The sequence below is a fragment of the Antennarius striatus genome, chromosome 23 (assembly GCF_040054535.1).
Source record: "Antennarius striatus isolate MH-2024 chromosome 23, ASM4005453v1, whole genome shotgun sequence".
NCBI lineage: Eukaryota > Metazoa > Chordata > Actinopteri > Lophiiformes > Antennariidae > Antennarius > Antennarius striatus.
This window is the reverse complement of record NC_090798.1, coordinates 11,288,290-11,303,103: the sequence shown is the minus strand read 5'-3', so window position 1 is coordinate 11,303,103 and position 14,814 is coordinate 11,288,290. Positions and strand designations below refer to the sequence as shown.

Sequence of the window (14,814 nt, the reverse complement as noted above, 5' to 3'; positions counted from 1 at the left end):
TAACGATTATGTACACTATTGGTTCAGAGATACGGTACGTTCTCCTTCATCCCTGTGCCGCTATAGTCTGCATGTCATTTAATTAAATTTATCTTTAAGAGGAAAATGTGCCTCCAGCTCTCTTTGTCCACAGGGGAACCTTAAGCGCTGTAATCATCCATATCAAATCCTTGGCTCGGACGCATCAGTCATCCTCCGTCCATCAGAGTCTATTATCTGTGATGTTTTCATCAGCATTGATTGCTTGAGTGATACTTGTCCTTGCTTTCCTGACTCCAATCGACAGGATAACTCTTACTTCCAATTAGCTCTTTTGCCCTTCTTCCCCCCACCCTTCAGCTTAGGATGCTAAAGCAAAGGTGAAGCCCATCATCAAATCTATGTGTGTGCATTGTGCGAAAAAGCCAAATGGAAATCACCTCTTTGGTTTCGATGAGCTTACTTACACTTAAGTAATGTTTTTAAACCTGAACAAACCTTACGTGACCTCGTCGGCAACAACAAATGAGTTGCTGAACATTTCTGCTGACTTAACTTTAATCATAGATGCGTGATTCAATGGAGAAATCAATCATAGAAGGATGCAAGGTACTTTATACCACACTCATATCGCTGCAAAGGTGCAGACATCTGCACTTAACAAAATGAAGTCTATGGCCTAATGTAAAAAAAAAAGAGAAAAAAAAAAAAGGACACCTTAAATACCTGTACGAGAAATACAGACCTCCATGATCCTGGATATATCCTCCCACAGGTATACCTCGGCTAATATCGTTGTTCAACTTAAGTTGTGTCTCCTAGAACTAATTAACGACATGAGTCGAGGTTTACCTGAACGCAAGATGTACTCATCAATCATCAGAACCCTAACGAACAGCGAAAAGGTTCTAGGATATGATCTTCCACATAGACGAACATGGGACACCACGTCAAGATTTCATGTCAGAGGCATCAAGCCGTAAAGTCCAAGTCAATTGAGCGTGATGGAGGTTGATTAAGTTTTCAGAAAAACAAGCAGGAATACAAAATTATGAAATTTGTTGTATGTGTTGCATGAGGATATGATTTATCCGCTGGGGAACATGAACGCCAGCATCAGACCAAGTGCCGGTGAGTCTATCCTCCCAACATCGACATCCATAAAGTAACTCCATTAAAAATTTAATGGGGCAGGAAAATGAAGCAAATTACTTGAATAACTAATGCCATGAATTTCAATACATTGAAATCCCATTAGGGGTGAGATCATCCATCAGCAGAGACTTCATCTGGACCCTGACAAATCAAAAGGTATAACGGTAACAACTGGATATTGTCAATCTGCACAAAGCCAGCCTCCGCCGGTGCTGGTGCTCAGTCTCTCCAATGCCACGCCATTAATCCTCACCAAGGACGGCGAGAACACAAGAACTCTGTCGGATGACATCAGCGCCGAGGCCCTCTGCTCTCCTGCCTGATGGTAATAAATGGAGGGTCCTGACTGACCCGGCGTCCCATCCCCATTCAGATAATGGTGTTTTCCTGAGTCTTTGTGACTGTCTGTTGGGGCTGGGGTTGTCGCTACTTATAACTGTAGAGAATTATTAATCAATGTGTGACATACTGATTAGTCTGCACCTTATGAGGCTTTTGTTCAGCGCTCTGCGCTAATAGCACTGCATTGTGACTGCAGAAATGCATGCCTGGAAAAAAAACAGGAGTACATGGGTGAGAGGAACAAAGAAAGAACTTCTTGCGAAGTCATGACACATCTGAGCAAACAGGACCCAAAAACACAAAGGAAATTTTTTACCGAATACAGTAGTAACTTGAGATATAAAGGTACTCGACATAAGTTTTTTGAAATACAATCGGTCGCTCTGTGCATATTTCTGTTTGATATACGAGCAAAAGTCCAAGATACAAGTCGTGATTTAGGACACCACCAGTAGTTGGTGGATGGATACAACATCAGTGAGACCGCATCTCGTTCTTTATCATGTTGGTGGATGGATACAACATCAACTGAGACCGGATCTCGTTCTTTCCCACGTGTTGGTGGATGGATACGACATCAGCTGAGACTGGATCTTGCTCTTTACCACGTGTTGGTGGATGGATACAACATCAGTGAGACCACATCTTGTTCTTGACCATGTGTTGGTGGGTGGATACAACGTCAGTGAGACTGCATCTCGTTCTTTACCGCGTGTCGGTGGATGGATACAACATCAACTGAGACCGGCTCTCGTTCTTTACCACGTGTTGGCGGATGGATACACGGAACGAATTAAACTTGTATCTCAAGGTTCTGCTGTACTGCACAGAAAAAAAACAACTCCAGGAGGGCATTTGCATGTGAGCCAGCTGCAGTGAAATTGTAATACTAGCCCTGGGGCAGTTAGTGGGAAAACACGCAGACATCAGTCCAGCTACATTTATAATTAAACTTAAAGTGGCTGCTGATACATTGCTCGTCCAGCCTCGCTGGTGATTAAGCACACAGGCCTGGAATAATGATCTTCTTCCATTACCCCAACGAGGAAGTGTGGAAGTGGCAGGAAGAGGCTGGTAATAATCTTATCGTAGGGTCTTACGTAGGAGAGTGCAGTCCCTCTGGACCTGATGCGACCCTCTCGCTCCGCAACAAATCGATCTTAACAAAGCTTCCTGTTTCCCTATGCTGCCAGCTAACACTACAGTAAATAGACAGTCTACTTTATTCCCAGACTCCCTCCTCACGTTTTCCTTCAGCTGGAAGGATGCCATTTCAAATCTGCAGCCCAGCTGAGAGTCTCCCCCAGCGTTTACCACACAGAAGCTTTTAATGCCAGACCTTTATCCCCCCGACGCTTTCGGCAGAGCTGCTCAGGTGGCTGGCGGCGGAGGGGTGCGATGGTACGAGGCAGCTTCCAGCTGCGAACACGTCTGACCGAATGAATGTTAAGCAGAGCGTGCACGCTCAGCGGAATCCTCCCTAGAGGCTCCACAAAAAAAAAAAGAAGTGAAAGACAAACATTTGAGTTATTGCCGGCGGCGACAGCTGCAAAACGGGATTTATGTTACCAAAATGAGCACCGAGTTAATTCTTGTGACATCTGAGTTTACGTGAAAATGAAGCGGTGTAGGTATCTCAGCGCTCGGAGGAGGATATCACTTTACAGCAAGGCGGTCTGGATTTCTGATCACGGCTTTGAATTTGTTGATCTAATTAATGAAATGTTTCATCTGGATGGTTAGAACGTCTGAAGGGTGATGGTTTGCTTTTTTTATTGCTTTTTTATTACTGTAAAATTCATTGCTTTGGGTTTTGAGTTGCTACTCGAGCAAAACAAGCGATTTTAATTTTTTAATTTGAAACAAAAAATTTAATGGGGAAGAAGAGTGAATTCTTGGCATCGGAAATACAGGTAGAGACAAAACCTGAAGGGAAAGCGCAGGCGGAGAAACATTCATGCTGGAAAAAGCAGCTCCCAGAATGAATTTCTGGCATGGGGAAAAAAAAGTTCCACTATAAACAAACTAAAAATATGGAATATGGAAAGGGGTGGGGCCTCACCACAAAGTGGGCAGTGCTTTTGAATCCCTGCATGCTAATGATGAATGTCAGACGTCAACAACGAATAATCAATGAGGTTAACATAAAGATACGATCACTGTTTCCATTTCCTGTCAGCACACGTCCCTTAACGTCTTTACACTTTGAGACTTCGGTGTGGAAACAACTCTGTGCCGCTTTGACGTCTGCATCGTGTCACGGCGGGTAATAATCAATATCACTTGTTTATGCGAGGCGAAGGGGAAAGCAAGTCCGAACAGGCCATTGTTTGGTGGCGGGTGTAAACGATTACGCAGTGCCAGCCGCATCCTCCCCCCCCTAATGGAAACAAGGGTCCCACGCGCCTCCGAAACAGAACTCAACCGCAGACGCAAACGCACCCGCGCTCCGTGTAAACACGACCCTCAGGTCAAGTCAGTTTATTCCAGCTACCAACTATTATCAGTCTTCCTTCTCTGGTCAAGTACATTCCTGATTATCCTCATTAGACATAAAACCTGTTTACTCAACAGAAGCTGACGAATGGGCTGGTGTTCAGAAATACGCTGGTCTACTTCGTTTAATGAGGAGACCGCTGCAGGTCCAAACTAAACAGTGTATTTCATCCTGACACCGTGTGCAGTAAATCTTACGGTTCCTTAAGGCGAGAGAGAACGACGGGTTCTCCAGAGTCAAACACGACGCATTAGACGCCATCGGCTCAAATAGAGGAGCAAACCGGGAAGAAGTGAAGTCAGGTGTTTTAAAAAGGCACAAGTCCGTCCTCGGTTGTTCGTACTGAGACAGAACTTTCCTCTCAGCCGTTTGAATCCTTCTAAACCTTCTCAAGGTCATCACATATTTCTGTTTCTGTTCCCTTCTTCAAAGAGTTTTGAGGAGAAGATGAGATTCTTTTTTTCTACGTCTTAGTTTTTCTTGTTCAGTCGGGTGACCTCAAATAAGTTTTCAAATTGCAGTCAAGGAAACTTTGACCGCTTTTCAAAGGAGTGGATGTATCAAGGGAACAGACGCATTAGTGTTTTCTTCATATCTATCAGAAAGCAATTTCCTATTCCGGCTGTCACTTCTGTATTTCGGTGACATCTCTTTCGCCGGTCGCCATCAGTGCCTTACCCTCGGAGAAGCTGATCAGCCCCAGGAGATGCAGCAGCTTGATGGAGGCGAAGACCAAGACCACGATGCCGACCGTCTGCAGCCCCTCTGTCTCCCAGATCGCACTCAGCATCGCTCCGCCCTCGCTCCACTCCGTGCCACCATGTCCCGATCCGAGCCCGGAGCCCGAACCGGCCTCCTCGGCTTCAGGACCATCGCCGGGACCAGCTCTCCCACCCGGCCCTTCACTCCAGTTCCCCTGCACCCACTCCAGGGCTTTACCGGCCCACGCACAGGGGCCGGGTACCTCCTGGCACCCGCCTACTGCCCGATTGGTACCTAAATCCAGGCTGGGTCAAGTTAAAGCAGCTTGAGGCTGAGACCAAGAAGCAACGGCCTCAGGTTTTGGGGGAGGCTGACGTCATGATGGATCTCTGATTTCCAGGGGTCACTGGGAATTTAGAAAAGCTGACTCAGCAATAAAGTCCACATGAGATGGTCTCAATGCCGCCGACTTTTCTTCTCTCGTCTCCTGGCAATAAGAGGAGAAAGCAGTGGAAACTCTTCTCTTTGTGTTTCTCTCTCGCTCTTTTCAGCACACTGACTGCCTCACTGCAAAGTAATGGGAGGGAAGACGAGAGGGAGTGGATATGAGGAGGGAGGAGGGAGGAGGGAGACGGAGGAAGGAGGGGAGGTGTGGTGTGGTGTGGCACTCCGGAGCGACATGAACAACCTCTGATTAGCCAAGCATGTTCACGTTAATTTCATAAATGCACACAGGAAGCATGTTTGGCATTCAGTTGTTTTGCTAAATTGTGAATATAGCAGTAATTTCAGTCAGTGAGGAGAAATCAGAAAAACGATTCCCTTCAGAAAAAAAAAGATGAGACGTTCGTAGAAAACTACTTTTACCGAAAGAACAAAACGAATCTCTGAAGCTTCAAGACTTTGTTTCAAAGAAGCTTATTTAAAAAATGGTATTTCTTGACTTTCAAAGAGTCCACAAAATCGTCAGAAAATGAAATAGCGAAACTAAGCATGGAGGAGTTTGACGGGCGAGGTGGGGTGGTGGTGGTAGGGTGACAAGGATGTAAATATGTCTTGGCGTTTTTTCCTGATGATGCAACAGTGGTGATGAAAGTGAGGGAAAATAGCACTGATCCAGACCACTTCATCAAATGCAAATGTTGCTCGACTTCACTGACGTGTGAAGCACTGATAAAGAGAAGCGCGTCTGATTTAAAGCGTTCGAGCGCGACAGCGAGGTTGATTCACGTGGGCGGCGTTCGCACCAGATGAGAGAAGACACCACCATCTACTGTCCCTGTGTAGTCACAGTCGTTAGGACGCGCCGCCGCCGTCATTATTCCTCCCCAGATCTGCAGGGAAAGCCTCTGGAATGACTTTTATTTCCAGACTTTAAGGCCGTCTTCTACTACCGCGCTAAAGAAGCCAATACCTTTTTATGTTCTGCTAAAAGGATCCGATATCCTGTCTTCCAACCATTTACAAAGTTACTAATAGCTGATTAATGCAAATGTTCAAAACTGACTATATTACGGTTGTCACGGCCGTGAATTATTTTAGCGCCACGTAGGAAACAGTCACTCAGTCGCCCTATGACAAATGCGTCCCATTGGTCATTGGAGCGGCGGTCCATCTGCTCCTGCGTTATCCTGAGCACTAAATAGAAAATGAGGAATGCAACCGACAGTCGAATTTGACATAATGTGGATGACCCCCCTCCGTCCCCTCCCAACCACGTGAGGATTCCTTTTCATGTGTCTCAAGCAAGGGATTGTGGGAAATAGGCTAAAGGGTCATTTTGCCCCGTAAACAAGAAGAAAGGATGTGTCCTGAAAATACGGCGAGGGAAAAAAGTGTATTTTTAGACACACATGAGAGAGATGCTTGTTTCCTTGGCTTTTTGGTTTGCTCATTTCGGGAAAGAGATCATACTTTACGAGATGAATCAACTTTACCCACCAGATTCTCTTTATCTGCAGGGAATCCTTTTTCCAACACCGCATTGATTTAAAATTGCCAAATTGCCAAATAGTTCTTCTTTCAGCAAATTCAGCGACTATCTTCCGAACATCGTGGCGCATTTTTGGAGCTTTGAGCACCAGATACGAATCAAGACCACGAGTGACCCGCGGTTAAAACGAAGCTGAAGCTGACAAGACCCCCATCCTGACGAGCTTCCCAAAGTTGGGGGTACACATCGTCTCTGGCCTCACTCCATCACGGCTCGGTGGTTAATAAAACCCCAAGGAAGGATTGACCAATCACAGCCTCGCTGAGGCGAAGATGCACTCCGTTTAGCCAATGAATGATTGAGAGCAGTGAGGGTGGGGGTGCAGGGTGTTTGAGTGGGGGAACATCGGTCCACATCACGGAGCTGTGATCCTTAATCAATGCTGCTGACAGGTAAATATTACACTCCACATCTTGCTCCATTAATGTCACACAAATCCTGGATGATAACCGCCACAGCGCCGTCGCAGCACAGCAGGTGTGACGGATGGAGGAGCCGGGGAGGCCGCAGTCGTGGTTAGGAAAACTCAAATGAAGGAAGGATTTCGTGGTAAAATCAAACAGAAATAAATGAGGTGACGAGAGGCGATGTGATGTACAGCGAGGAGTAAAAAAGGCAACGACTGAAATCCATTAGAATGATTTCTTGATGTCTTTTCGTAAAAAACGACACATCACGTTGCCATGTCTTCATCGAGGCTTTCACAAAGACTCCATCCGTCCTCCGTGGTGTCAGATAAGCGTTATCGCCGGAGATCAGCCTGAAATGTCACGCCATGCCGAGGTCTGGCTTGTTGTCGTCTCCACAACTCCTTCTAGGTGTCGTGGATGAGATAAGTCTGAGTGACAAACCAGTTGCCTTTTTTGTCCATCTGCCTGGAGACTGACGACCATTGATCACGATTTTTCACGCTTTCTCATTGCCGCCGCCTGTCTTGTCACTTTCCATCCTGAGGTGAGATTTTATCACGTCTTGCTTGGACACACTGGACATGGAGCAATTCTTCCACGCCAGCAGCGGCTATGACGGCTGTATCAGCTGCTCCATCACTAACTGAGACACGCTTATGATAACAAACTGTGGACGCTATCGATTCTATGCAAACAAGCTTCAAATGCCCCACAATCCCTTGACGATGAGATGAACATTGATAAAAATCAAATTACACACCGCAGGTGCAGGAGGAATTAAAATGAGTTTTCCTGAGGGCGTCGCGTCCTCTGTTTCTTCACCGCTTATTTATTTTCAAATGCAAGCCAAAGTCGCAAAAGCTGGAGGTAGGGGGCGGTGGGGTGTTCATGTAATCAATCAAAGCAATACCGGATGTGTCGACGGGCAATCTGAGCGAAGATTGGACCGTCCCGCTGTTCACGGATCAGCTCCAGGTACAAGTTGGTGATATAATTAGGTGACACCTGCAGCAATTTGCTCAGACTACGCCAAGCGGCATTAGTGTTGGGGTTGTGTTTTCTACAGGAACGCAAAAACGAGGCTGTCATATTTACTGAAGCGACACCTGTGAAAGGGGAGGCAATTATGAGCTGTGAACCGGGGCAACCTCCGGCGACGCCACATGTGCAATCAAGCACCAGAAGGCATGGGGCGAGCGATGCCGAGGACTTACTCTACCAACTTTTTCTAGCCAGGCAGAAGAAAGTAAGACTGGAAGCGGATATTCCCGTGAATGTTCACGGCTGGGATTGGTAACTGTGCGGCGTGGCTTCTCTTGAGTTAACAAATGACGTTCATTAAAAAAATAAACTGTACCCTCCTTTCTGCAGCTGGACTTTTATGAACCACTCAATTCATTCCGGACCATTACACCAACTGTGAAGGGAAGACAAACGCTGCGTTCGCAGAAAGGACAGCGGAAATCTCAGGGTAGCTCCCCTCCGTTAGCAACATTAGCGACGGCCCGGATGGACACCGGCAGCTTCGAACTGAACCTGTTGTTTGATTTATGGCCTTCGATTTGTGAGCTGGCTGGATTGAACCCGGGTAGCAAACAGCAAAGGGAAATATGCATTAGCAGGAATTCTAAAGGCGTGAACGCATAAAATGGTAGACAGGGCTTGGAGCAGCTGGAGCCGACGTCTGGAGGATGAGATACGAGGAGCAGAGTTCATCAACGAGGCAATCGATACTGGAGTCTAGTTCTTGTGGACTTGGGTTCAAATATGAACCAAGTGATCAATCCCATCAGAATTTATGATAGTTCACCAGGGTTTAAAGGAAAAGGAGAGCTAATGCTCTGAGTCCTGTTGCTGTGTTTCTGTCTTCTTCAGCTCTTTTGGCCTTTCCTGTTTGCATCAACTGGAGTATTTCCTCCTTTTCTTCACATCTCTATGAACTTCTGAGCGGGAAACAAACCCACAATGCATTTCTGTTCATGGAAATGTTCACCAATATGGAGACTGAAGACAATTCAGGTCAGGTTGAAAGTTAGAGCAGCAATGTTGACGACAGACTACCTGTCAGAAAACTGTCACCACCTGCTGTTAGTTCACATTTATTCATTACTGACGGGGTCGTCCTACTGTAGGATCTAAATGATGTATGAACCAGTTTCCCAGTCAGGTTTCTGCCTGGAAGTATTAACCCTGAACTCTGAAGGTTTTGCTGGTTGATGTTAAATATTGGTGGAGTTAACTGAGCAACTTAATGAAATCAAACAGTCACCCAACAAAGGGCTGTGACTGACTTTTGGGGATCAGGAAGTGACATCAGCGTGTCATTCATGTCAGTGTAGTGAAATACCTTATTGGATTATTAGTCTCTACACTCCCAAGGAGAAAATTTCTTTCAGCAGAGGTAATGTTAAAGTTACATTATAGTACTACAGGATTTTATCTACAGTATTGTGTTGTTTTAATGTCCTGTTTCTCGTCAGTCTGAGGGAATAGAACTTTAGTATATAGAGTAGTAATGACATTTAAATGACCTGAAATAGCGGTTATAGACTGAAATTTAATAAATACCGACTTACAATGCAACTTATAAACAACCTCTCAGAACTGTGTTTGCAGGTTCAGGAATACCTGTATTCCCTTCTCGACTTTCATGGAGGTGTTCATCATCAGCCGAAACCAAACGTCTCGGCTCCGTTTCATCATCCACCGACAGAACCAGAAGCGTGAAGACGTTGTGTAAAACCATATGCAAATGAGCCGTGTTAAAACCAGCACCGTTAAATGTGTTCATTATCTTTCACAGACGTGTAGTTTCTCATATATTACACACTGCTGTGATGACAGTGACACAGTGTCGTGGTAACACAATTAACCTCTGACCCCAAACGACATTCATCATGAATTATCAGGACCTGCAGTCCAGCAGCAGCTCTTGTCCCGACAGAGGCCGCGGTGAAAACGACCCCGCCACAATAAAAGGCACCAGGCTTTTGTGAGTCGCACAATAAGGCAGAATGTTATATCAGGAGGAGGAATAACACACAAAACGGCACAGAGAGGGCTGAAAGCAGGAGGTGCACAGGTCGTCCAAAAGGAAAATGAAAAAGAGGAAGATGAAGCAGTTTAAAGGAAATGTACAATCTAGTCAAAATTCTACACACAGATTTAAAATATCGAACAATTCCTTTGATAGGAAAATGTTTTTTGGGGAAAAAAAATGCATCGGAGAGAAATTTGACCCGGATGATTCGAATATTTAACGTTCAAAATATTTATTATAAAACAATAGTTTATGAAAATACAAAACATTTATTATCATCTTCATTACTCTCATTACTACATGAGGAATTTCAAAAAATTAAAACATTAGTAATTATAATCCACTGAATGATTGACACATTATTTGCATCATTTTATAATTTCTCTAAGTATTCAATAGTAGAAGGATGCAATGATTTTATCAATGACAGCATGACATCTCATTCATCAGGCGACCCTGAATGCAGCGCTGGAGCTCCGAGTGAATCGATCGTACGGCTTCTTCAACCTGTAGATGTCTCCTCGCTTCCAGCTACACCGCCATTCAATCTGCATTTTACAAGAACCTGAGACAAATTACAGCAGCGTGTGGATGCAGATCATCCGTCAGCGGCTCCCTTATCAGGGTGGTGATTGATGACGGAGTCGGGCTAATGCCTGTGGAAACACCTCTAACGGGGTTTAATTCAGTGGGAAGCCAGAAGTGTGACGCCGTGTTTGTAGCGCCTGTCAGAGACTCAGCTCTGTTTTACTACTTCATCCTGAATAACACGCCGCTAATGTGCTGAGAAGATGTGCAAAGAAGGCAATAAAAGGGCAGGAGCTCTGCTAGCAGGGATATGAATCACATTACAAATATTCTTAGGAGTAATCTCCATATATTGTATGAATTTGAAAAGACAATTTACAGGAAAATGGTAAAAGATGTGCTGTATTTTAGGTACTAGCAGCTCAAATGTACCTGATAATTGTTACTTGATGCTATCACACACAATTTCCTCTGGGATTAATAATCTATCTATCATGACTTCAAACTGTTGAGAGATCCGGTCATTTATCAGATCTATCAAGAGAGGAGCTGGTTTAACTGAACAAAAGTCTTTACTGATTTTCCCATTCGACAGGAAGTGGCGGACTGGCAGAAATCTTTACCGCCCCCTGCTGGTGAATCTGTGAACTTGCTCCTGATTGGACAAGAGGTACATGAGATGTTGAAGCACTAACAAAGTTCAATGTTCTATTTTTAACTTTATAAAATCTAATGGATTTATTGATGTTATGGTGGAAGAGAACCTTCCCTCAAAAACTACGAAGACAAATCAGCCTGTCTTCACTTGTTAAACAAGTCTATTTCAGTGCGTTTCAAGCAAACCATTCTAACTATCATCTGAAATAAGTGTTTTCGGTTTACTGCCCATTCATCTATTACTATAGTTTTATTATTTGGAGTGCACCCCTCTTCTAATACCCCCCCCTCGCATTGTTGATCGTTTTTAATTACACACAAACACATATTTCATTTCAGGAGAAAGGCATTATCCCAGCCGCTGTTGACGGTGATTTGCATTTAATTTGTACCAAATCGTATTGCGTCCTGTGATTTATTATTTAGCAGATGACGAAAGAAGTTAGTGGAGCAGATGATCCAGCTTCAGGGAATCAGAACAGAATCCAACAGTCTGATAAAACCCCAAAAAAAGAAGAGAAGGGATCCAGTGTGAGAGATTAGCGTCCCTGTTCTGGACCGACAGTAAGTATACCAGTTATTGTTATTAATACAACATAACTGAAGACTGGTTTTATTTAATATGACAAACATTCCCATTAAGTTGAGGATTAAGAATTCACCCACAGAAGGTTATGTGATGGCATCATTGTGTCAGGATTGACTTTTAAATACTTGTTCAAGCAGGTAAAAGTCAACCGTCCAAATGTTTGGAGCTGAACAGGTGCCTCCAGAACGATACTCTATATAAATCTACAGTCACAATGCAATAATTGGTATTCCTGGAGGATGAATGAGCAATAAAAAGGTCGAGTGACTCCTCTACAATTTGCAGATGAAGCGTCGAACATTTGAGCGAAAATTTGTGCTCATTTTGCCCTTTTGTAATTGGAGCCTTTCGTCAAACCCCCCCCCCGTCCGAGGAAAACCAACCCCTCCAGCAGGGGACTGATTTGCAAAAGCTGCCATATCAAAGGCTGTGGTGAGTGGTCACGTCCCAACACGCTGGTGCACGGCGCTGTCACATCCCAACAGGTTGGTGGCACGCCGCTGTCACGCCGCTAAAGAGAGTGAAAGGGGCTGCTGGCGTCCGGCTGTGACAAAAGTCTATTTTTAACCGAAAAGCATCAAGTGGGGAAGAATTAGGCATCTATTACACACGACAAAAAACAACGCAAGTTCTAAAAGGGGAAATTTTCTGTTCTTTACCTTTACCTATGGATGTAGTCGTAAGTAATTAGTCTTTAAAATAAGTGAGTGGCGCACTTGTTCAATCATAAAAAAGTCAAATTAATGATTTAAAAGTGAGCAGAAAAATTCCCAAATAGCACATATCAATCATTCTGTTCATAAAGGGAAATTAAAGATTTAATGAGGACTCTTTTCCTTGTAGGTAATTTGATCAGAATTTGTGGCTGTGTTAATCATTTCTTTATTAAAACCTGAGGTCTAAGAAGTTTAAATATCTTTAGATGCATTTCAACATGTAAAAAGTTATAACAGAGCGTCTAAATAATACTAAGGGCCCCAGATAGACCAGAGTTCTGGAGAATATCGTCCCATACTAGAGGACCAGATTCAGCATGGCGTCTGTACCAACTGCGCCAGGCACAGATTCCAGCATTGTTTCCTGTGACTCATCATCACGAGTGATGTAACTTTCTTTCTTTCTTGGTAAACACCTCTTAAACACTCACATTTCAGCTCCACGTAACACGAGAACAGCGAAACACCGTCATCCCTGAGACCGGCGGTCCGGGTCCTCCAGGTTCCAGCCGACGCAGAATCACATGCACTTCTCAAGCGTCTGGATCTCATTTGGATAAACAAGTTATCCGTCCCACAGATGATGCAAGCGACCACATCCGATCTGATTTCATTCAAATTTAATAAGGTGGCCCTCAAAGTGGAAGCGAAGTGTCGGGATGCAGCGCGGATTATTAGATAGAAAGTAAACGCTGGAAATGATATTGACACACAAGGAAAAGTCAAACGGATTAGAAGTGTGTGATGTCAGATTACAGCATTTGGCCTGCGTGAGTCATCAGGAGGGTTGAGCCAATTAGCAGTCAAATCATGTGAATGATGTGGAATTTAAATAGCCTAAAGGTCAGAGACTAAAGTAGACTTCGGTTTGAGTCATACCGACACGGCTTCTTCAGGTTTCAAACAGACGGACACGAAAACCTCATTTTCAACTGAACATTTTAAGAAACGAAAACTGACATGACTTCCACCACCTCAGACCCCGTCAGATCAAATTAACTTTAGCAACAAGTGGTTTACCCATGACGAAAAGAAGAAAAACATCCCTTCCAAATACGAATGGAGTTTGTTGTTTGCTTACCCTCGTAGGTGGCCGTTAACAAGCCAAAGCGCTCCAGAACCTTTACAAAAAGGACCACCACCACCAGAACAGCAATCATCTCCAGTCCCTCCAAGTTCATAGTCAACATGTTGCAGCGGTCACAGTGCGCCCATGGCGAGAGACGCGGATTGGAGCGAGCGCCTCGACCTGCAGGCCATTCCGCGTTTAAGAGCCTCGCATCTCGGGTCTGACGAGACACCGGCACCAGTCAGAGGAGGGAGGGAGGGATGGGAGAAGTGTGTGAGGGAGAAATGAGGGAGGGAGGGGTAGATGAAGCGGCAGGGATAAAGAGAAGGCGTGAGGAGAGAGTGGGGGAAAAAAAAAGGCACAGAGGGGCAGACCCGAAACGATGGCAGGAATCTGACGATGGGATACCTGTTAATGTCGGAATTTAGATGAGATCTGACATGGTCCAGATTCAAACTGACATTCATGGGCCACAGGGGATGAACCTCTGATGATGGACGGATGGCCGTCGTTATTATTGATCTCTGGTTTTAAATTAGTCGGCAGAGAACATAAAGTTGATCCAACGAGATCTCATACAACGGGACGAGACAATCAACCCGACGGAAACACAAAAGCGGCGTCACATGACTATTCGGGCATGAAAGACTAAAACTCAAATTATCAAAAGGTTAAAAGGTTGTGTTGTGATCATGATTATGTGATGGTTAGCTGCTTGATTGGGGCTCAAAGGTTCATTAGGTCATAGCATGTAGGAATGATATGTAAATAACACAATATATCTAAAGGTTAAAACTGTCAGAAGAGTATTGGTATCTCCTGCTTTTTCATACTCTATGAAGGAGCTAATACGTGATTAAATGGAGACTCAAAGCAGCTGTGGGCAGATTGATTGGTCTACAATATCCCCGTGCAACCTCACCGCCTCCCGGACTCAAAATAACGCCCGGACGCTTAAGACCAGACAGAGGTCAGAGAAAGACAAGCTGGCGCAGGAGGAAGGGCTCCGAGGTCGTAGGTAAAAATGTGGTTGTGGTCGGTGGAAAAGGGCCGCGTGAAAAATGACTCATACGTGATTTGAAAGGTTTTTTGTTTTCACATTGCAAGAAAAAAAACAAGATTTCTGCCGTATTACAA

General features: G+C 44.6%; 1 protein-coding gene across 4 annotated transcripts in view; it reads right to left on the bottom strand.

The window, feature by feature from the left end:
• kcnip4a (potassium voltage-gated channel interacting protein 4a) overlaps positions 1–14,814 on the bottom strand; it is a 59,009-nt gene that overhangs the window by 14,986 nt on the left and 29,209 nt on the right. For 2 of the 4 annotated variants that reach the window (XM_068307654.1, XM_068307656.1), the window contains exon 1: positions 4,652–5,219. The exons of the other annotated variants lie outside the window; for them this stretch is intronic. In XM_068307654.1, the coding sequence (XP_068163755.1) occupies positions 4,652–4,763 (112 nt within the window). In that variant the 5' untranslated portion in view covers positions 4,764–5,219. Of the gene's footprint in view, positions 1–4,651; positions 5,220–14,814 lie in introns of those variants that run through there. 4 annotated transcript variants of the gene reach the window in all.